General features: G+C 48.3%; 1 protein-coding gene across 6 annotated transcripts in view; it reads left to right on the top strand.

The window, feature by feature from the left end:
- EMID1 (EMI domain containing 1) overlaps positions 1 to 22488 on the top strand; it is a 181443-nt gene that overhangs the window by 14910 nt on the left and 144045 nt on the right. For 3 of the 6 annotated variants that reach the window (XM_073554101.1, XM_073554103.1, XM_073554105.1), the window contains exons 1-3: positions 3879 to 4304; positions 19187 to 19300; positions 19719 to 19822. In XM_073554101.1, coding sequence (XP_073410202.1) covers positions 4132 to 4304; positions 19187 to 19300; positions 19719 to 19822 — 391 coding nt within the window. In that variant the 5' untranslated portion in view covers positions 3879 to 4131. Of the gene's footprint in view, positions 1 to 3878; positions 4305 to 19186; positions 19301 to 19718; positions 19823 to 22488 lie in introns of those variants that run through there. The other 3 variants (XM_073554104.1, XM_073554102.1, XM_073554106.1) reach the window with 1 other exon arrangement.

The following is a 22488-nucleotide window of genomic DNA, read 5'->3' as shown; positions in this document are numbered from 1 at the left end:
TCTTTTTTACTAAAAACGTCGGCGTACGCGTAGTACGGTGCGGGAAGACCCGGAAGATTGGCTGGCATAGGCAGGGAACGAGGAAGAAGGATGGGCAGCAAACACCGTGCGTGGCAGGAATGACCCCAGCGTAGAATCTCCCCAGAGCGCCAGTCGACGACTGGCTCGTGCAGCCGGAGCCAGGGTAATCCCAAGAGGACAGCGTGGGACAAATTAGGCAGGACATAGAAGGCAATTCTTTCAACATGAAGCGCTCCAATTTGTAGGTCTACTTCGGCCGTAACCATGGTGACGAGCTCGGGAAGAGGTTTTCCATCGACGGAGGTGATAGCACGCGGATCCTTTAAGATGACCACCGGAATCTGGAGTTTATCCACCTCATCTTGCCGGATAAAATTACCCGCCGCACCCGAGTCCACATACGCCTCCACAGATCTGCGCTCCCGACCTGAAATAATTAAAGCTGAAAGGGTAAGGGGCAGAGAGGAATTATGATCACCTAGGGAGACCCCTCTTATCTGACCTAGGTGGAGGCGTTTCCCGGTCTCTCCGGACAGGTGCGCACAAAGTGATTGGCTCCACCGCAGTACAGGCAGAGCCCGTTCGTCATCCTCTCCCTGCGACGCTGCTCAGTCAACCTATTACGATCTACCTGCATAGGCTCGGGACCGGTACTAGTAGACGGAGCTGAGGAGCGCGGAATGGGCGCTTGATACAGCCTGAAGGGTCTGCGCTCCCTAACCGACTCTCGAGCGCGCTCCAGAAACCGCAGGCCTATGCGCGTGGCCAGGGATATGAGATCCTCCAGGGAGGTTGGGGTATCCCGACCGGCAAGTTCATCCTTAATTTTACTTGAGAGGCCTCTCCAGAAGGCCCCCACAAGTGCCTCATTATTCCATCCAAGTTCCGACGACAAAGTCCGAAAGTGGATGGCGTACTGTCCCACCGTAAGAGACCCCTGGCGGAGGTTAAAGAGGGCCTCTGTAGTAGACGCTAAGCGTCCGGGCTCGTCAAAAACTTTGCGGAACGTTTCCAGAAAGTTTTGAATACTAGACACGACAGGATCGTCCCTCTCCCATAGAGGATTCACCCAGGCCAGGGCTTCTCCCTCAAGATGGGAAACAATGAATGCCACCTTGGCGCGATCAGTGGGGTATTGTTGGGGCAAGAGCTCAAAGTGCAGTCTGCACTGTTTTAAAAATCCCCGACATAGCTTAGGATCTCCGCTATACCGGGGAGGCTTTCCCAGTCGGGGGGGCGGAGACGAGGCTGCGTCCCTGGGTGGGGTAGCGGCAGCAGCGGACTGCAAGGCAAGCAGTCGGTCGTCAACGGACGCCATATAACCCAAAATGTGGGACTGGTCATCGCGCTGCTGCGCAAGCTCCTGCTGAAGGCTGACTAGGAGGGGGGCGTGCCCTGGGTCAGAGGTTTGCAGAGCAGACAACCGGGTGTCCATGGACTTCATGAAGGACATTATCCGGGTCTGATTTTCACGCAGGAACAGCAGTTCCTTCTGCTTAGCGGCCGCGGCACCGGCGGGATCCATGGCCTGAGGATACTGTAGCGGACAGGGAATGGACAATGTCCGAGAGTGGACCCTCTGGGTCACGGATCTGGAGCCCCTGGGTCGAGCGCCAGGTGATGACCGACCCCTATACAGGGATCGTTAGGGGCAAAACCGCAGAGGACAGAACCGCGACAGCCGGTACCAGGAGGGACGGCTCGGGGACACGGAGCAACAGCGAGACCAAGAACACTGGAAAGAGGTGTAGAGAACCCGAGCAGGGTTGTAGGATGAGGAGACGGCAGGCAGCCGCTACTAGTAGGGACACAGGAGGAGGCACCGGAGCAGAGGGAGTGCACACTAGGAGGACACAGATGAAAGTACAGGGACGGGTTACATACGAGACCTAGGGAGCGGGAAGAGGGAGAGACAAGGAGAAGGCGAGACAGAACGGAGACCAGCAGGAAGACGGGAAGAGGACCTAAACTAGATCCCTGTAAAGACAGAGAGGGCCAGAACAGAGCGTAAGGTAACACACTATCCTCAGGCGTCCTCTCTACAGAGAGAACGCCTGAAATATCATAGGACCCGGAAGTGGGCGGTACGCACCGCCCTCAGCGCCACCCACCGCCGACAGAAGAGAGAGCGCTGGCGCGCGCCCGCGACCTAAGGAGGGGGCGCAGGGACGTCGGAGCACAGAGAGCTGGGTGAGAGATCGCACTGCGGCGAGGGTACCAGTGGGAGGTGGTAACAGCTGGCGCCGCCGGAGCGGAGGCGAGGCCGGGCACGGCCAAGAGCGTTACATTTGGGACCACCAGAAATCTTCCTAAACCTGGCCATCCAGCCAAACTGAGCAATCGTGGGAGAAGAGCCTTGTGAGGGAGGTAAAGAAGAACCCCAAGATCACTTTGGCTGAGCTCCAGAGGGGCAGTAGGGAGATGGGAGAAAGTTCCACAAAGTCAACTATCATTGCAGCCCTCCACCATTCGGGCCTTTATGGCAGAGTGGCCCGACGGAAGCCTCTCCTCAGTGCAAGTCATATGAAAGTCTGCATAGAGTTTGCAAAAAACACATGAAGGACTCCCAGACTATGAGAAATAAGATTCTCTGGTCTGATGAGACGAAGATAGACCTTTTTGGCGATAATTCTAAGCAGTATGTGTGGAGAAAACCAGGCACTGCTCATCACCAGCCCAATGCAATCCCAACAATGAAACATGGTGGTGGCAGCATCATGCTATGGGGGGTGTTATTCAGCTGCAGGGACAGGACGACTGGTTGCCATTGAAGGAAACATGAATGAGGCCATGTACAGAGATATCCTGGATGAAAACCTCTTCCAGAGTGCTCTGGACCTCAGACTTGGCCGAAGGTTCACCTTCCAACAAGACAATAACCCTAAGCACACAGCTAAAATAACAAAGGAGTGGCTTCGGAAAAACTCTGTGACCATTCTTAACTGGTCCAGCCAGAGCCCTGACTTAAACCCAATTGAGCATCTCTGGAGAGACCTGAAAATGGCTGTCCACCAACGTTCACAATCCAACCTGATGGAACTGGAGAGGATCTGCAAGGAAAAATGGCAGAGGATCCCCAAGTCCAGGTGTGAAAAACTTATTGCATCATTCCCAAGAAGACTCATGGTTGTCTGTACTAACTCAAAAGGTGCTTCTACTCAATACTGAGCAAAGGGTCTGAATACTTATGACCATGTGATATTTCAGTTTTTCTTTTTTTAAAAATTTGCCAAAATTTCTACATTTCTACACACACGACTCTGCTCCGTTCTGTACACACACGGCTCCGCTCCGTACACCTCGTACACACACGGCTCCGCACCGTACACCTCGTACACACACGGCTCCACTCTGTACACCTCATACACACACGGCTCTGCTGCGTTCTGTACACCTCGTACACACACGGTTCCGCTCCGTACACCTCGTACACACGCGGCTCCGCTCTGTACACCTCATACACACACGGCTCTGCTCCGTTCTGTACACACACGGCTCCACTCCGTACACCTCGTACACACACGGTTCCGCTACGTACACCTCGTACACAGGCGTCTCTGCACACCTCATACACACACGGCTCTGCTCCATACACCTGGTTCACATGCGGCTCTGTACACACACGGCATGGCTCTGCTCCATACACCTTGTACACACGGCTCAACTCCATACACACATGGCTCCATACACCTCATACACACACAAACGGCTCTGCTACATGCACCCTGTAAACCCCTCCTGACCCCACACAGAAACTTTACCTCAGCCAGCACCATGACAACCAGCACAGACAGCAGCGTCCTGCATACATGGAGGCCCCTGATCATGTGAACCCTGGACTCCTCCCTCTCCTGTGACCTCATCCCAGGTCCTGTGCAGTGTGTGCACACAGTACAGCCATCGCGGATCGCACGCTCCTGAATGCGCGCCTTCCCCCTGCCTCAGGGAGTGAGACATGTGGTGCACCGCGAGCCGCAGATGCTTGCCTCAGGGGCCGCGTGTTTGAGACCTCTGGGTTAGAGAGATCTGAGTAGGTTTTAGTGAGTACTTAGTGAGACTCAGGTGTGTCAGGGCCAGAGAGAGGCCTGGCAACCCGCATTGTACACAGAGATGCAAGTCATCCACGGTGATTGGTCTCAGATGTGGACAGTCCTGTGCCCGGAGGTGAACCAGAGGTGGATGTCCTGTGCCCGAAAGAAGACTGGCACATGTAACGATTGCGAAACAGGTGGATGTGGTGCCCGGCTGCAATCCGGTGGATATCCTGGACTGTGTACGGCTGTGTGAGTAAAGAGACTGTGATGCAGCGATGCAAGACACCCACGGGAACTAGTCAGAGGAGGACTAGCGTGTGTAGTGCCTGCAACATATAATGCTGTGTGAATAGAGTCTTGGATACGGCACATAGACCCCCACGGGCAGGGCCGCCATCAGGGCATGACAGCCCTTACTGCTGTATGGGGCCCCGTGAACAGCAGTACAGAAGGGGGCCCCGCAGATCAGGGGCCCCGCTCCTGTTCTTCCAGTCATCGGTGTTGTGAGTTCATTTTCCCCTTCACCATTGAGGTCTGATGAACTCCCTCTTCTGGTGAAGGAAGGTAGTGAGGCTGATTACCAAGCACCTGGGCAGTATGATGATGACTGGGTGATGGGAATTACTGACTGGATATAAGGCAGCCGACGCCCTTCTGCCTTGCTGGTCATCTCTCTGAGGGATTCTAGGAGACCAGTCTGATTCCTGCTCCTCAAAAGCTAAGTTTTCTGCTCTACTTTTTGCATTTGTGTTTTGGTTTGGTTTTGCATTGTTTTCCTTGATTTCTGCCATTCCCTGCTGGAGTGAGCTGAATTCCTTTTTGCTCTGTCTTCAGAAAATACCTGAGTACTGATATAGTCTTTTTGAAGCCTAGCGTCTTCAGGGCTTTTTTCCCTATCAGCTGTTGGCTCTTGTTTTGATAGGGTTTTGGCGGATTACAGACAGCAGCTTTTCTATCCTGTCCTACCTAGTTAGCTTGGGCCCCATCATTTGCTCAGCCTATCTTTCTATCTCTGTGAGTGTTTTTTCATCTTGCTTCACCGTCATTATATGTTGGGGGCTGCCTATTGCTTTGGGGTCTGCTCTGGGGCAGTTTAGATTTCCCTTTCTGTCTTTAGGCTATGTAGTTCTCCGGCTCTGATCGAGGGGTCTCGGGCACCGTAGGAACCCCCCACGGCTACTGCTAGTTGTTGTTGATAGGTTCAGGGGTCTGCAATCCAATAGCTGCCAACTTCTCTGGCTTTCTGGACTTAGCTAGTATTTCTGTTTTTGCCTCCTACGGTGACTCATTCATAACACATCGGGCCCCAAGTGCTGCGTGTCATGGGGCGCCAGGCTGGCCCCAAGTGTGCGCTGCGGCCGGGCCTGCAGCGCGCACATCAGCAGTGCCCCCACAGCCGCCGACATCAGAGCTACAGAAGTGCTGAAGGACCTGTGGTGACGTCATCATTACCACAGGCCTTCACCATTGATCAGCCCGCCCCCTGATCATATGACGATGTCACCACAGGTCCTTTCAGCTCAGATAGCTGCAGCTCCATCTTCAACACAGGAGCGAGGCCAGGTAAGAAAAAAGTTTTTATTTTATTATTGAAAGGGGCAATATGTTTCCCTGGCGGAATGCAGACATGGGGGCAGAATGTGCCAGTAAGACAGGATGGGGCAGAATGTGACAGTGAGACACAGGAGGGGGCAGAAAGTGAGACATGGGGGCAGAATGCAAGACATGATGGGGCAGAATGTGACAGTAAGACACAGCAGGGGGCAGAATGTGACAGTGAGATACAGTAGGGGGCAGAATGCGAGACATGGGGGCAGAATGTGACAGTGAGACACAGGAGGGGGCAGAATGTGACAGTGAGACACAGGAGGGGCAGAATGTGACAGTAATGACACAGGAGGGGGCAGAATGTGACAGTGAGACACAGGAGGGGGCAGAATGTGACAGACACAGGAGGGGGCAGAATGCGACAGTGAGACACAGGAGGGGGCAGAATGTGACAGTAATGACACAGGAGGGGGCAGAATGGACATGGGGCAGAATATGACAGTAAGACACAGGAGGGGGCAGAATGTGGCAGTAAGACACAGGAGGGGGGCAGAATGTGGCAGTAAGACACAGGAGGGGGGCAGAATGTGACAGTAAGACACAGGAGGGGGGCAGAATGTGGCAGTAAGACACAGGAGGGGGGCAGAATGCGACAGTAAGACAGGAGGGGGGCAGAATGTGACAGTGAGACATAGGAGAGGGGCAGAATGTGACAGTAAGACACAGGAGGGGGGCAAAATATGGCAGTAAGACACAGGAGGGGGGCAGAATGTGGCAGTAAGACACAGGAGGGGGGCAGAATGTGGCAGTAAGACACAGGAGGGGGGCAGAATGTGGCAGTAAGACACAGGAGGGGGCAGAATGTGGCAGTAAGACACAGGAGGGGGGCAGAATGTGGCAGTAAGACACAGGAGGGGGGCAGAATGTGACAGTAAGTCACAGGAGGGAGGCAGAATGTGACAGTAAGACACAGGAGGGGGGCAGAATGTGACAGTAAGACACAGGAGGGGGGCAGAATGTGACAGTGAGACACAGGAGAGGGGCAGAATGTGACAGTAAGACACAGGAGGGGGGCAGAATGTGGCAGTAAGACACAGGAGGGGGGCAGAATGTGGCAGTAAGACACAGGAGGGGGGCAGAATGTGGCAGTAAGACACAGGAGGGGGGCAGAATGTGGCAGTAAGACACAGGAGGGGGTCAGAATGTGGCAGTAAGACACGAGGGGGGCAGAATGTGGCAGTAAGACACAGGAGGGGGTCAGAATGTGACAGTAAGTCACAGGAGGGGGGCAGAATGTGACAGTAAGTCACAGGAGGGGGGCAGAATGAGACAGTAAGTCACAGGAGGGAGGCAGAATGTGACAGTGAGACACAGGAGGGGGCAGAATGTGACAGTGAGACACAGGAGGGGGCAGAATGTGAGGCACTGGGGCAGAATGGGACAGTAAGACACAGGAAGGGGCAGAATGTTAAAATAGGACACAGGAGGGGCAGAATATGACAGTGAGACACAGGAGGGGGGCAGAATGTGGCAGTAAGACACAGGAGGGGGGCAGAATGTGGCAGTAAGACACGAGGGGGGCAGAATGTGGCAGTAAGACACAGGAGGGGGGCAGAATGTGACAGTAAGTCACAGGAGGGGGGCAGAATGTGACAGTAAGACACAGGAGGGGGCAGAATGCGACAGTGAGACACAGGAGGGGCAGAATGTGAGGCACGGGGGCAGAATGTGACAGTAAGACACAGGAGGGGGCAGAATGTGAAAGTGAGACACAGGACGGGCAGAATGTGAGACACGGGGCAGGATGGGAGACACATGGTGCAGGATCATGTGGCAGGATGGATACGATGTAGACGGGGCAGGATCGGGAGATCATATGGGGGCAGAATGGATACTCATGGGGGCAGGATGAGAGAAAATATGGCTGAAGCCAGGAATGAGACACACGGGGGTCAGGATGGAGGATATTATTACCATAGGGGCTAATTAAGGGATATTATTACTGCAGTGATGTATTTATTTTATTTTTTTGAGGATACTGTTTTAAATGGGGGGGCGGTCCTGTTGCTGTGCAGAGCGACACTATGTCGCCTTTTTTTCTTCATCTGGTATAGTGTAGAAGTTGGGAAAAAAATAAGTAATGTGTTCTGCAAGCGGAGCTCTAGATAAATCTGTTATTTCCTGCAGACACAAGCCCTGGCTGGAAGACATGATGGCGGTGTGTGCTGTATGAAAGATGAAAAACAAAGATGAAGGACTTTACATAGAGACGTCAATGGTGAGTCAGTGTGTTACCTGTACACTGACACTCAGTGGCGGATTAAGTGGACTATGGGCCCGGGGCTGTTCATAAAACCTGGGCCCCTGTACCCCCCTTCCCACCTGAGCGCTGCGGTCCCCGTGCGGGAATTGACCGCCGTACGGACCGCAGCACTTGGTTTGCTGCGGGTCCATACGGAAAACCCGCCACCATTCCACCACGTGTGGACATGGCCTAAAAAGACGTTGCACATAAGCTGTAGGCCTACGGCCAATACGCACAAAATCGCCCAACGTGATCCTGGCCATAGGGGATCCACTTTAATGTCCCCACTTTAATTTGAAGTCCCCTTACTTCATCCATTGCAGTCCCCTATCACCCACTCACTTCATCTGCAGTGCCGCTTCATCATTTGCAGCCCCTTATCCCCCCTTCCATTTCATCATGTGCAGTCCCCTTCCCCCCCAACTTCATGTGCAGCCCCACTCCCCCCATCATCATGTGCAGTTAATTTTACCCCCACATCATGTGCAGTCCCCCTTACCCCCACTTCATGTGCAGTGCCCCTTACCCCCAATTCATCATGTGCAGTCCCCCTTACCCCCAATTCATCATGTTCAGTCCCTCTTACCCCCAATTCATCATGTTCAGTCCCACTTACCCCTTAATTCATCATGTGCAGTTCCCCTTACCCCCAATTCATCATGTGCAGTTCCACTTACCCCTTAATTCATCATGTGCAGTCCCACTTACCCCTTAATTCATCATGTGCAGTCCCACTTACCCCTTAATTCATCATGTGCAGTCCCCCTTATCCCCCACTTTATCATGTGCAGCCCCACTTATCCCCCACTTCATCATGTGCAGCCCCACTTATCCCCCACTTCATCATGTGCAGCCCCACTTATCCCCCACTTCATCATGTGCAGCCCCACTTATCCCCCACTTCATCATGTGCAGCCCCACTCACCCCCCTTCATCATATGCAGTCCCTCTTACCCCCAATTCATCATGTTCAGTCCCACTTACCCCTTAATTCATCATGTGCAGTTCCCCTTACCCCCAATTCATCATGTGCAGTCCCACTTACCCCTTAATTCATCATGTGCAGTCCCACTTACCCCTTAATTCATCATGTGCAGTCCCCCTTATCCCCCACTTCATCATGTGCAGTCCCCCTTATCCCCCACTTCATCATGTGCAGCCCCACTTATCCCCCACTTCATCATGTGCAGCCCCACTTATCCCCCACTTCATCATGTGCAGCCCCACTTATCCCCCACTTCATCATGTGCAGCCCCACTCACCCCCCACTTCATCATGTGCAGCCCCACTCACCCCCCTTCATCATATGCAGCCCCACTCACCCCCCTTCATCATGTTCAGTCCCTCTTACCCCCAATTCATCATGTTCAGTCCCACTTACCCCTTAATTCATCATGTGCAGTCCCACTTACCCCTTAATTCATCATGTGCAGTCCCACTTACCCCTTAATTCATCATGTGCAGTCCCACTTACCCCTTAATTCATCATGTGCAGTCCCACTTACCCCTTAATTCATCATGTGCAGTCCCCCTTATCCCCCACTTCATCATGTGCAGCCCCACTTATCCCCCACTTCATCATGTGCAGCCCCACTTATCCCCCACTTCATCATGTGCAGCCCCACTCACCCCCCACTTCATCATGTGCAGCCCCACTCACCCCCCCTTCATCATATGCAGCCCCACTCACCCCCTTCATCATGTTCAGTCCCTCTTACCCCCAATTCATCATGTTCAGTCCCACTTACCCCTTAATTCATCATGTGCAGTTCCCCTTACCCCCAATTCATCATGTGCAGTCCCACTTACCCCTTAATTCATCATGTGCAGTCCCACTTACCCCTTAATTCATCATGTGCAGTCCCCCTTATCCCCCACTTCATCATGTGCAGCCCCACTTATCCCCCACTTCATGTGCAGCCCCACTTATCCCCCACTTCATCATGTGCAGCCCCACTCACCCCCCACTTCATCATGTGCAGCCCCACTCATCCCCCCCGTCATCATATACAGCCCCCAGTCATCATATACAGGCCCCAGTCACCCCCCCGTCATCATATACAGGCCCCAGTCACCCCCCCGTCATCATATACAGGCCCCAGTCACCCCCCCTTCATCATATACAGCCCCCAGTCACCCCCCTTCATCATATACAGCCCCCAGTCACCCCCTTCATCATATACAGCCCCCAGTCACCCCCCCTTCATCATATACAGCCCCCACTCACCCCCTTCATCATATACAGCCCCCAGTCACCCCCCGTCATCATATACAGCCCCCAGTCACCCCCCCTTCATCATATACAGCCCCCACTCACCCCCCTCATCATATACAGCCCCCAGTCACCCCCCCTTCATCATATACAGCCCCCAGTCACCCCCTTTCATCATATACAGCCCCCAGTCACCCCCCCTTCATCATATACAGCCCCCAGTCACCCCCCTTCATCATATACAGCCCCCACTCACCCCCCTTCATCATATACAGCCCCCACTCACCCCCCCGTCATCATATAGAGGCCCCAGTCACCCCCCCCTTCATTGTGTACAGCCCCCACCCACCCCCTCCCCCATTTAATTCATTTTATAAATAAAAAAAAATAAAAAAAGTTCCCCATACTTACCTCACAGCCGGCTCGCTCCCCAGCAGCGCCTCTGCTTTCAGCATCCTCCGGGACATGTCGGCGCGTGCACGATGACGTCATCGCGCACGCCCGACATCTGACCCGGAAGTACAGCCGGAGGGAGCCGGAACTGAGCAGCCGTCAAGGTGACGGCCGTGCACAGCTCCCGGCCCCTCATAGAATGTGACGCGGGCGGCTGTCTGCTGCCGGCGGCGTCACAGCACAGGGCACGGCCGGCCCTGTACAGGTGCTGGGGGAGCGGTCCAGGTGGCATTTGCCTCTCTGCCACCCGGCCCAGCCCGCCCCTGCCCCTGCCCCTGGGCCCCCAAAAAACCTTGGGCCCGGGGCGACCGCCCCATCCGCCCCTATTAAGATCCGCCATTGCTGACACTATACACTATATACAGAGTGCCTTTGTACAATGTCACCAGTGATCACTGTGTTTTCTGTACACTGACACTATATACAGAGCTTCTGTGTATAATGTCACCAGTGGTTACTTTATTACCTGTACACTATACACTATATACTGAGTGCCTTTGTGCAATGTCACCAGTGATCACTGTATTACCTGTACACTGGCACTATATACAGAGGTCCTGTGCATAATGTCACCAGTGATTATTGTATTACCTGTACACAGACACTACATGCTAAGTACAGCTCTCCTGTGTATAATAGCACTTATGGTGATAGTATTATGATTTTTTTATTAATGATCAGTATTGTAGTATTCAGTCATGTGGTGGTAATATGTGGTCTGGGCATGGTACCGTGGTATTTGTTCCTTGTATGTGCTATTATTCTGTCACTGGTGGTAATATGTGGTCTGGTCATGGTGTGGCTGTATTTGTTACTTGTATGTGGTATTATTGGTCACTGTGTGGTGGTAATATGTGTTTGGGACATGGTGTGGTGGTATTTGTCTCTGGCATGTGCTATTATTCTGTCTCTGTGGTGGTAATATGTGGTCTGGTCATGGTGTGGCTGTATTTGTTCCATGTATGTGGTATTATAGGTCATTGTGGTGGTAATACTGTATGTGGTCTGGACATGGTGCGGTGGTATTTGTCCCTTTTGGATGTGTATAATATTAGTCATTTTAAAAATTGAAAAATAAATAAAAAATATCCCTAAATTGTATTGGATATTTTAGAAAATGTTTAATAGGTTAGAGTAGAGTAGGGCCCGGCCAAAAGAGTCTACCTTGTCGTGGTGGCAGATTTAAAAAATCTTTTGGCGAAAACAAGAGATGCTGGCTATATGTGTGATCTGGTAATGGGAACTGTTAATGTGTGATTGATGAGAAGTGCAGTTTTTCCAAGAGAGAGGTGGGACTGTGGACAGCTTGAGGGGTGGAGGCGGGGCTGGGGTGAAGTCTGGGTGGAGTCTCAACGGGCCCCGAAAATTTTGCCAGTATGGGGCCCCGAAATTCCTAGTGGCAGCCCTGCCCACAGGAACTAATCAGAGAAAGACTTGCGTGTTTAGTGTCTGTAAAATGAAGGCTGCTGCATATATATTCTGCAAATGATGAAATGGATACTAATTAAAGTATATGCACTGAAGTTATATGCACTTGTGTGGATTGGACTGTTAATGCTGTGAGGAAACACATTAAAGAGACTTTTGTGTTTGAATTTTGTTGGTCACTGCCTCTTCACTGAGTACGGTGCTACTGCTGCTTTACAACTTGCACATTTTGGAAGCACCTGTCAAACGTATGTCAGTAAATTCATTCAATTGAATGAGAGATATATTGCAGTACTCAACAGCATACCCTAGAGAATATACAGAACTGGGGTATCCCTCACCATACTATCAGGGGTGTAATGATGAGGATTGCATAAGGTGCAACCACCTCGTGTGGAAGGGGAGTCCACCGACACCAGCGTCAATTTCACCTGAATGCGCATTCTTGGAAAACACATTCAGCTGAAATGTATTGCAGTGCAGAGTTCTGCTGGCTCCCTGCACTGCAATACACACTGCTGGCCAGGCAGTGATGTCATGTGCTGCCCGTGTTGATACACCGATCTGTTGCTGGCTTCTGCAATGGCTGTAGAGGAGGACGCTACACGTTGTGAGAGCCAGGGAGGGTTGGAATAATAGTTTTTTTCTTTATAAAATGTGCTGGAGAAGAACATACCGTAAGTAGCCCAGGATGGGGGGGCATAAGACCAGGAATCGGTCCAGGATGAGATGCAGAATACACCAGGAAGGGGTCCAGGATTGGGGGCATTATACCAAGAGGGAGCCCAGAATGGAGGACACTATACCAGGAAGAGGCCAGGATGAGAGAAATTATTACAGGAAGGAGCCAGGATGGGGGACATTATTACACATGGGGTGAACACTTATGTCTTTATAGGATCTAGAATGCTACAATGACCCACACATTTGACCACCAAGCAAATTGGGGTCCAGGGTGATGTTGCTCCAGAGCCCATCAGACTCTAGATATTGTGAGGCAGTTACCCCTGTTACAGCTAGGGTGCGCTGTATGTTCTTAGGTAACACACGGAGGTGTATTGAGGCTAAGGGAGTGGTGGCAGTCGCAGGAGTAACTGTTTTGGTGAGACAGTGACTGGCATCATTGTGAATGGCCAGTATGTGTCGCAGAGATGGAGGATGTCCTCTGCACTGTAAGCCCGAAATGTTGTTGTTCTGGGACCTGTAGTCCCACAAGTGTTTGTTTAGTTTTAAGCGGACTTACAGGGTTAGTCGGTGAGCTGGGCAGGACTGACAAACCTCACACACCTCCCACCTATAGGGGTGGTTGCAGTGATATAATGTGACTGAGGTCTGGTCACATGGTCTGTGATGTAAGGTCCTGGAAGACCTGTGTGTTGGAAGGTCCTGACTTCCTGAAGAGCACATGGAGAGGCTGTGTAGGTGCAGAGTCTGGGACGGCACTGCTTTGGGGAAGCTACTGTCCTTTTGAGGGTCTGGAACTGTCGGGTGGCCTGGTGAGCAAGGCATTGTCTGGAACGGTGATCCCAGGTAGGCATCTGACGAGGAGTCAGCATGTGGAGCAGGAGCTCCTGTAAGGTAACTCCAGACAAAAGGGGTTACTATGAACTGTGCGGTCACCCACAGTAACTGGATGAAGTGAGGTCCAGCATGATTAGAGACTGTGACCTAATGTCGTGTAATGCTATGTGATTAGAGACATTGATACAGCGTATGGACACTCCCAGGAACTAGTCAGAGGAGGATTGGCGGGTGTAGTGTCTGTCAAATGAAGGAAGCTGTGTACTATGAACTGTATGTTACGTATGTTTTGTATAAACCGTGGTTTATGAGTAGATAATAAACCACATGGACTGTTTAATGAAGAAAAATGTTCCTGTGTGCCTCCAAACTTGTTGCCAAGAGAGTGGCCCCCAACACACGCAGTAAGTGCTATCTTACAGTATATAATAAGTAAATCCTTGACAACCCCTTTAATAGGTGTTCATATTTTTCCTTTCAGGTCACAGATAGACACAGAGGCAGAGAATGCAGGTTATATTAAGATGATATCATAAAATAATGCCATACATCCTGTTTGCTGAATTCTTTACCTCCCAGTCTCCTCAGCCGGCAACTATCTCTCCTTACACCCCCATATGTAGGAATATACATTGGAACACTGGGCGCTCCTGTGTTCTCTACTAGACGTATCCTTCTTTTTTTCTGTGAGCTCATCTGTTGGGGAAAGTTAGGAGGTTCCCATACACATTGGATTGTTGGCTGATCATGCCCACATTTGTAGGTTTGGTGGATTGTGTGTATCCAGGGCCGGCGTTAGGGGCAGGTAGACCAGGCAGCTGCCTAGAGCCCCCACTCTCCCCAGGGGCCCCCAGCTAGCGGCACATCACGCAGCCGCTATGGGGCCCGTAAGGCAGCGGGGCCCGCCTGCCGCCAGCGCCGACTCCCTCCACCACCGCCGCATTGAACTATACCGCGTCTGCCGGTACAGTTCAAAGCAATGATGGAGGAGAGAGCGTCAGCTGGCGCTCCCTCTCCCATCATTCCTCGCTCTGCCTCTGACATTGCAGGTGCACGATGACATCATCGCACACTCACTGTGAGCCGGCAGTGCAGCCGCTGAGACAGGAGCCAGCCGGGAGCAGCACGGGCACGAGGAGAGGTGAGGATTGTGGGCTTTTTTTCTATAACAGTGAGTACTAGATTTTGGGGCCATTCTCAGGGGGAGGAGATGTGTGCTGTGCTATATACTATGTGGGCTGTGCTATATACTATGCGAGCTGTGTTATATACCATGCGGGCTGTGCGATATACTATGCGGGCTGTGTTATATACTATGTGGGCTGTGTTATATACTATTGGGGGGTATATTATATTCTATGGTGGAGCCTGTGTTATATACTATGGGGTGTACATTACACATTATATTCTATGGGGGAGGCAGTGTTATATACTATGAGGGGTACACTATCTTCTATGGGGGAGGCTGTGTTATATACTATGGGGGGGCTGCATTATATTCTATGGGGAGCTACATTATATTCTATTGGTAGGTGGGCTGTATTATATTCTATGGGGGACTGTATTAGATTTTATGAGGGAAGATTGCATCATACTCTTTGATGGGGCTACATTATATTCTATGGGGGGCTGTATTATATTTATATTCTATGAGGGGTGATTGCATCATACTCTATGAGGGGGCTACATTATACTGTATGAGGGGGCTGTATTTATATTCTATGGGGGGTGTTACATTATACTCTGTGGGATGGTTGCATTATACTCTGTGGGGTGGTTGCATTATACTCTGTGGGGTGGCTGCACTATACTCTGTGGGGTGGCTGCATTATGCTCTATGGGGTGGCTGCATTATACTATATGTGGACTGCATTATACTGTATTGAGGACTATGGGGAATACATTATACTACATGAAGAACTATGGGGTGCATTATACTATGGGAAGTGAATTGTACTACATGGATGACTATGGTGGTGCATTATACTATATGGAGCACTATGAGGAGTGTATTATACTATGTGGAGGACTGAACACTGTATTTTAATATATGGAGGACTATGAGGAGTGTATTATACTATATGGAGGACTATGGGGCACATTATATTATATGGAGAACTATGGGGTGTGCAATTACAATATGGAGGACTGTGGTGCACATTATAACATATGGAGGACTATGGGGTGTTTTAATCAAGTGATTGGATTATTTATGCCGGAACAGAAATCGTTGTTCTCAGCAGCACATCACCGGTGTAAACTGCAGATGTGCTGCTGAGAACATGATACTGTATGGGGACAGATTGATCCATTAGTGATTGTTCTGTCTAAATCATTCTTTCTCAGACGGTGGAAAGAGGCCGGGAAACAAGTGATGAACGATTTCAATATTGTCGATCACACTCATTTAGCATCTTGAACTCAGCGCATGTAAATACAACCGAAATGCTTTTGTAGGATGTGCAATATGTTAGCATTTGGGGCCCCATTTTAAACTTTGCCTAGCGCCCCACTTTGCCTAAAACCGGCCCTGTTTGTATCTAATGTGTATGGAGTTGCACCAAACGAGCCTATCCTACCTTTGCAGAGAGAACAAGGGGTAGAGGCCCTACTTCACATTCCTAGGTTTTATTCCCTTCTTATAATTTAAGGGAACACGATCTAGGAATGTGAGGAGCTGTAACAGTTCTGTTGGCTCCATCTGATATGTTTGCCATAGGAATGACTTTAAGTGCACAGCTTATCCAGTTCCTGTCTGATTCAAGATCTCACACCCCACCTCCACCTATACATACCTTAACTCACACATTGTATCTGTGGGGGTCTCTGGCATATAGTTATGGGAAACGTTTTATGTTTACCCCTGGAGCAGTCTCATTCTGTCTGTGACACTCCCTCAGCCCCATGAAAGGAGACTCGCTTCCCTAGAGCAATATATAGTCGCTGAGCATTCCTGGTGCGTCTATTGGTATGTATATGAGTAGTATGGTATGCAGGTAAATGTGCCTTAGAAATATATGCTCATTTTTGTCAGCTTGAGTACTGAATGTCTGCAAATATGCTGATCCATGACTGCTGCAAATGAAGTTTGAAGAGTTAGATACAGGTGATTGTAAGCTCTTGTGAGCAGGACATGTAAGTGTAGCCCTAGTCAGGGGAAGCACTATCACAATATTAATTACGCTTGGTGTATGGGCATGGAAATCTACAACACGTTTCGCCAAACTCCTTATGATCATTGGATGAGTGCTATGATGTATTATCCTATACTCGGACATGCGTTATTTAATGGGGCAGATCTGATGCACGATTTTTTTCACTGTCAGATTCTGCCACTCTCCCATTCAAGTCCATGGGTGTGTGGAAATCATCAGACTGCACTCGAATGAGTGCACTGACACAATGGAGAAATTTAGTTCTCTATATTCTTCTCATAGTGTGCTCCGAATCTCTCACCCGAGAGACTATGCTGACACTGATCAAACTCTGATCAGCGTGTCATTTGCATAATCCGCCTGATGAGATTAAGATGAGAGAATCTATGGCCATCTGACTGTAGCCTATATGTCAGTATACCGCATACCGTGGCTTACGTTGTCTAGAATCTTCCACGACGACTAAACATACATGGCGAGGTATACCCTTACTTTTTTGCTGGCTGTCTTTGTACTAAAAGCTAATAGTCGTACTCTTTTTGCATAAATTTGCTCAATGAGAACCTAAGCTATAGTGTATGAGAGAGTTCATTTCCAAGCATACCGTCATTGCCGAAAGTGTTGACACCCTGGAAATTGTTCCAGATCATGAAGTGTTTCTCCCAGAAAATCACACATTTTGTTATACACGTTTATTTCCTTTGTGTGTATTGGAGCAACACAAAAATAAACTACCCCATAAAAAGGACAAATTGGCCATAATTTCACAAAAAACTCCCAAAATACTTGGAAATTGTTTGTGGCATGCAGACCTTTATTTGAAGTCATAAAACAATTCCTAATATTTTATTATAAGTAAGTTGTGCAGTAAAAAATAGTTTACTGAGTTAGCAGCAACTTTAAATTTGTTTTGCTTTCTCTGATAGTATTTTTATTTTTTACATTTTTACTTAAAACATATTTTTTCCATATTTACATCAAGGTTCAAGATAATTACAAAACTGCGCAGAGGCAGCAATACATCTAATATAATGATAAAATTTATGCTTCACCTTTCAATCACCGCCGCTCCAATGCTGCCTCCCAAATGCTCTCTGCTGGTCTTCTGCTTACTTTTTTGCAGCCCACACCACTCATATACCCCATGTGACCACTGCAGCCAATCAGCGGTATCATGCTATATGCTGCATAAAACACTGATTGACTGTAAGGCTAGTATCATACATCAGTGTTCTGGGAGTGAGAGTCGTGTCCTCTTAGAGTGATCAGATTCTCTACCATGAGAGAATCGCAGCACAGGTGTGGAGAAGATGGAGAACTTAATTTCTCCATCTTCCCCATTGAATCGTAATGAGAAAAAAATAGAACATCTGCACTGCCCCATAGTATAACATTGATCCAAGTGCTAAACATCAGATAGCACTCAGCCATGTTATACAATCCTGTGAACAGGTGGAGATTTTTTTTCACTTTCGAGAAAAACTGATGAAAATTGGACCAAACTCTGATGAGACTCAGATGACATTCTGAGGAAAATCCAATGAAACACTGATGAAAATCACTAGTGAAACTTTGTCTGTTTGTCTCATACATGGAAAAACAGGTATCTGAATGGACCCATAGGCTGGGGTCACACTTGCAACTGCAATGCAAGAAACTCACGCATCATTACATGGCACTGCCTCCGGCACTCGGGACCGGAACGTTCAGCTGTATAGAAATACATACAGCCACACACTCCGGTCCAAGTACCGGTGGCAGTGCCGGGTATTGATGCGAGAGACTCACATGAGTTTCTCGCATTCCAGTTACAAGTGTGACCCCGACCTTAAAGTGAACCTGTCAGCTGGATTTTGCTAAGTAAGCTACAGGCATTGTCATCGATTAAAATGATATCCCTTGTCTCAGCCTACCACCCTACCCGTGCCCTCCTTTCTGCTAATGGCCTGAGGTTAACATCCTCAATAATCAGAACTTCCTACTCCCATCTCCAAGACTTTTCACGTGCTGCACCAATTCTTTGGAATGCACTACCCAGGTTGATACGATTAATCCCCAATCCCCACAGTTTTAAGCCTGCCCTAAAAACGCATTTGATCAGAATGGCCTACCGCCTCAACGCATTAACCTAACTATCCCTGTGTGGCCCATTCAAATTTCTTTACCATAATCAGGTTCCTCGCATCACGTTCTCACACGCTTTATGCATTTAATAGCCCTCGGTGTCTGTACTGTTGCATACTTAGGCTGTTGACTGGTTCATGCAGCATCACAGGAACACTCGAATCGTACGTACACTATGGCTGGTCCGAACAATGAAAGCAATTGTTGATCTGTGTTTATTGTTATGCTGTAATGTTTATTGTTATGCTGTAATGTCTATTGTCTGTCCAAGTCCTAGGAAAGATTCTCCTAAATTTAGATCAAACTCATTGCATTGCAATAAACCATCACTTAATACAATTCTATTGTGATTTACTTTCCACTTGTGACATTTTTGTTATTGTAGAAATTGGTGCTCTGTGCCCATCACTCGCACTGTGACATGTCAAGTTCAGAATGGCACTTTCCTGCAGAGGGTGTACCAGAACTGCCACTGGGCAGCAGGCTGCTCTGGAGGAAGGTAAGAATACAGACTACTGAGCTTGGAAGGCACAATTTGGGAAATGAATAAACATTGAGCAACAGTTTTCTAGAAATTGAAAGTTCCAAACTATTTCGCGTTTCATATTTACAAAATTATTTGAGACCTTTTTTTTGGCTCTCATTTTTGGTGACAAAAGCGGATGAGGTTATACAGGAGGAGGCATGATATTACTTACGTCAGCAGCTATAGCAAAATCATAGCAGACAGAAATTTCAATTCGAACGACACGTCAAGATAAATGAAAGCTTTTTACTCCAACAATGCATTCATTAAGGCTGGCCAGTCTGAAATGCCATTCTTTGTGTTCCTACTTGTGATTTATTTCACATTTTCTGCAAAATTAATGTTTTCTTTTTTGTCTCCTGTATTCATTAATATCTTATCTGATTTTTAGTTATAGGACAGTTGTCCGACCAACCTATAGACTCAGCTATAAGACGGTGACTACACTGGAGTGGAGATGCTGTCCTGGATACAGAGGACCAAGCTGTGATGAAGGTAATAAATCTGACTTTACTAAATGTTGTATGTGCTGGTGACTCGGTGGGCAAAGGAATGCAAATGTGAACTGATGTCTTCGGCTCTATTTACATTGTGTTTGCATTGAATGTGCTGGAAAATGCTCCTAGCACTTACATCAAACATGTCAATGTACTCCCAAGGGTTCAACGGATGACAAGAGTGTCATGGGGTAGTTTTAGTTTGCTTGATTATATAGGAAAGCCTACTAAAAATGTACATGCTCAGTGAAATTTTTTGCTTAATTGTGCGTATTGGTAGGGTGTGAAATAAAGCATGATTTTCCAACCTTCTGTAGGTACTTGCAAGGTTCACCTGAGATACTGCCAGCCTTTCCATGAGTGTGGTGTTGGTTCTAGCTGCGGACAAAGACCCGTCACCAGCTTGTTCAGGCAACAACTTTACTAGTCATCCAAAAAGATCAGGGAAGCACTTCGCCATAAAATAACATAGCTTTATTAGAGTCAATACAAAAAAGATGTAGACAATCATAAAAGGAGGTGAATATCCAACAGGATACCAAAAAGTAAATATGCGTAGTGATCTATACAATATTGTGCCACATGCTACAAAAGGGGGGCATACTCATAGATATCAATAAATATAGTAGGTCAACTGAATGTTCAGAATGTAAGGAGCACTGCAAAGGGTGCTTCCCTAATGATATGCAAACTGCATGAGACACCGCTGAGAGATATGTCATAATTCATGCAATTACTCCAAAATTCAAATATATTAATGTAATGATTGAGTAGCGTCTAAGGGTAAATACCCAACAGAGGACAATAGTGTCCAAGATTATAATAAGCCCACAGCTAAAAAAAGGAGATAATGACAACACCTCACCATGAACTAGTAGAGATCGCAATATGAAGTGCACAGCGTTAGTGACGTCACGTGGTAAACAAATAGCAGCAAAGTATATTGCAAAAGTTAAGTAAGTATATCATAGAGTATATAACAAATATGAGCTAGACATGTCATAGGGTAGTTAGCACATCAAATTCCAACACAAGTGCCGCAGCATGTAGCCCATAAGGCTTACACAATATGCTACTATAATTCCCACGGTGTACTACAATAGCCCAAAAGAGAACATTAAGAAACATAGGACCTTGTGGTATCGTGGGACCCGACGCGTGTTTCGCGTGAGCTTCGTCCTGGGGGGGGTAAGTCGTTGTGGCTACATGTCAACCATGACCCTATATATAAGGCCATAATCAAGGAAATACCTTTCATGTGCATAGTTGCAAAAGCACAACTCCCGGCGTGTGACGTCATCCTGGGACGCGCCTCTCGGCCGCTAGCACTCCCCCATCCGACACGTCATGATGCGGAAGCGGCTACAGCGAACCAGGAAGAACGCGTTCCCAAGGCAACGCACAACACTGCGTGATAACGTCACGGGCAGCCAAGCCGCACCCCCGCCCGGCGTGTCTAGACAGAGAGGCCGCTTCAGCTTAACCAGCGAACGCATCCACACAGAGTTTGCAGGGAGAGTGATATAATGAGGGGACAGAATTGGGTGGATTTGAAATTAACATCATGATTACCTACTATGAGGAAGATATATGCATAGCTACATATAACAGTACAAAAATGGACTACATTAAATAGCACACTGCGCATACCATTACCTTATAAAGTGAACAAGTGCAGCACATTTTTGCATAAAATGTCCCAGGTATATTATACAGAACTATACATCTCAATGTGAAGCGATAAAAAGAGAAATTTGCAGCACTCACCGATATAGCTGAAAAACTGTGTGACTTTATTTCACATAAATTCCATCAAATAGATATGTGGACATGCAGGACGTTAGAGGAATGGTAGGGGAGGTGCCGGACAACGGCCATTTCGCGATTACTCTCTTCTACGGGTCCAGGACATATCTATTTGATGGAATTTATGTGAAATAAATTCCCAAGTGGATACATTTTTATTTTTATATTTCCCGAGGAGTTCAAGAAGTCCAAATTCATGCTGATGTCCACAAGGATGAAGAATCGTCTCCTCCAAATGAAACTCCATGCCATAGAATAAAAGGGCCTCAAATTGCTTGCAAGGGTCACAGGCACACCAAGTAGTTGACCCAAATCTTGATACTCCATATGCTCCATGTAACGGGTCACACCACAGATATGAAAGTGAATGGTTCTCTAAATCATAAAAACTGAAAAAATAAAAGCCTATTAAAAACACATAACCAAACAACACTTACAGGAAAGGGGCAAAACTCAGGACCTCATTAAGCCCCCTATGTTGTACTGTTCCCAGCTTATATATCTACTCAGCTTCTATTTGAGCCAATCTCCTTCTCCAATTACCACCTCGCTGATCAATAAAAACTTTATCTATACCAGTAACTTTAAGCAATTTTGGATTACTGTCATGGAACATCTTAAAAAGTTTTGGAACTGGTTTGAGGGTAGTGCTATCCTCAATTTCCAGAGCATTTTTTATATCCCTATAGTGTTCCCTCACTCTGGTTTTTAGGGGTCTGGAGGTCATGCCAACAAATATTCTCATACACGGGAATGTGGCGTAATAGACCACACCAACCGAATTACAGGTGATGTGCTGGGTGATATTAAAAGTTCTTCTGCCATCACTTGAAGAAAAGGAAGATGCCTGTACCATAT

Source organism: Dendrobates tinctorius, unplaced genomic scaffold, assembly GCF_039654945.1.
Source record: "Dendrobates tinctorius isolate UK_male_01 unplaced genomic scaffold, ASM3965494v1 ptg000206l, whole genome shotgun sequence".
Lineage (NCBI taxonomy): Eukaryota > Metazoa > Chordata > Amphibia > Anura > Dendrobatidae > Dendrobates > Dendrobates tinctorius.
This window is presented reverse-complemented; position numbering and strand designations above follow the sequence as displayed.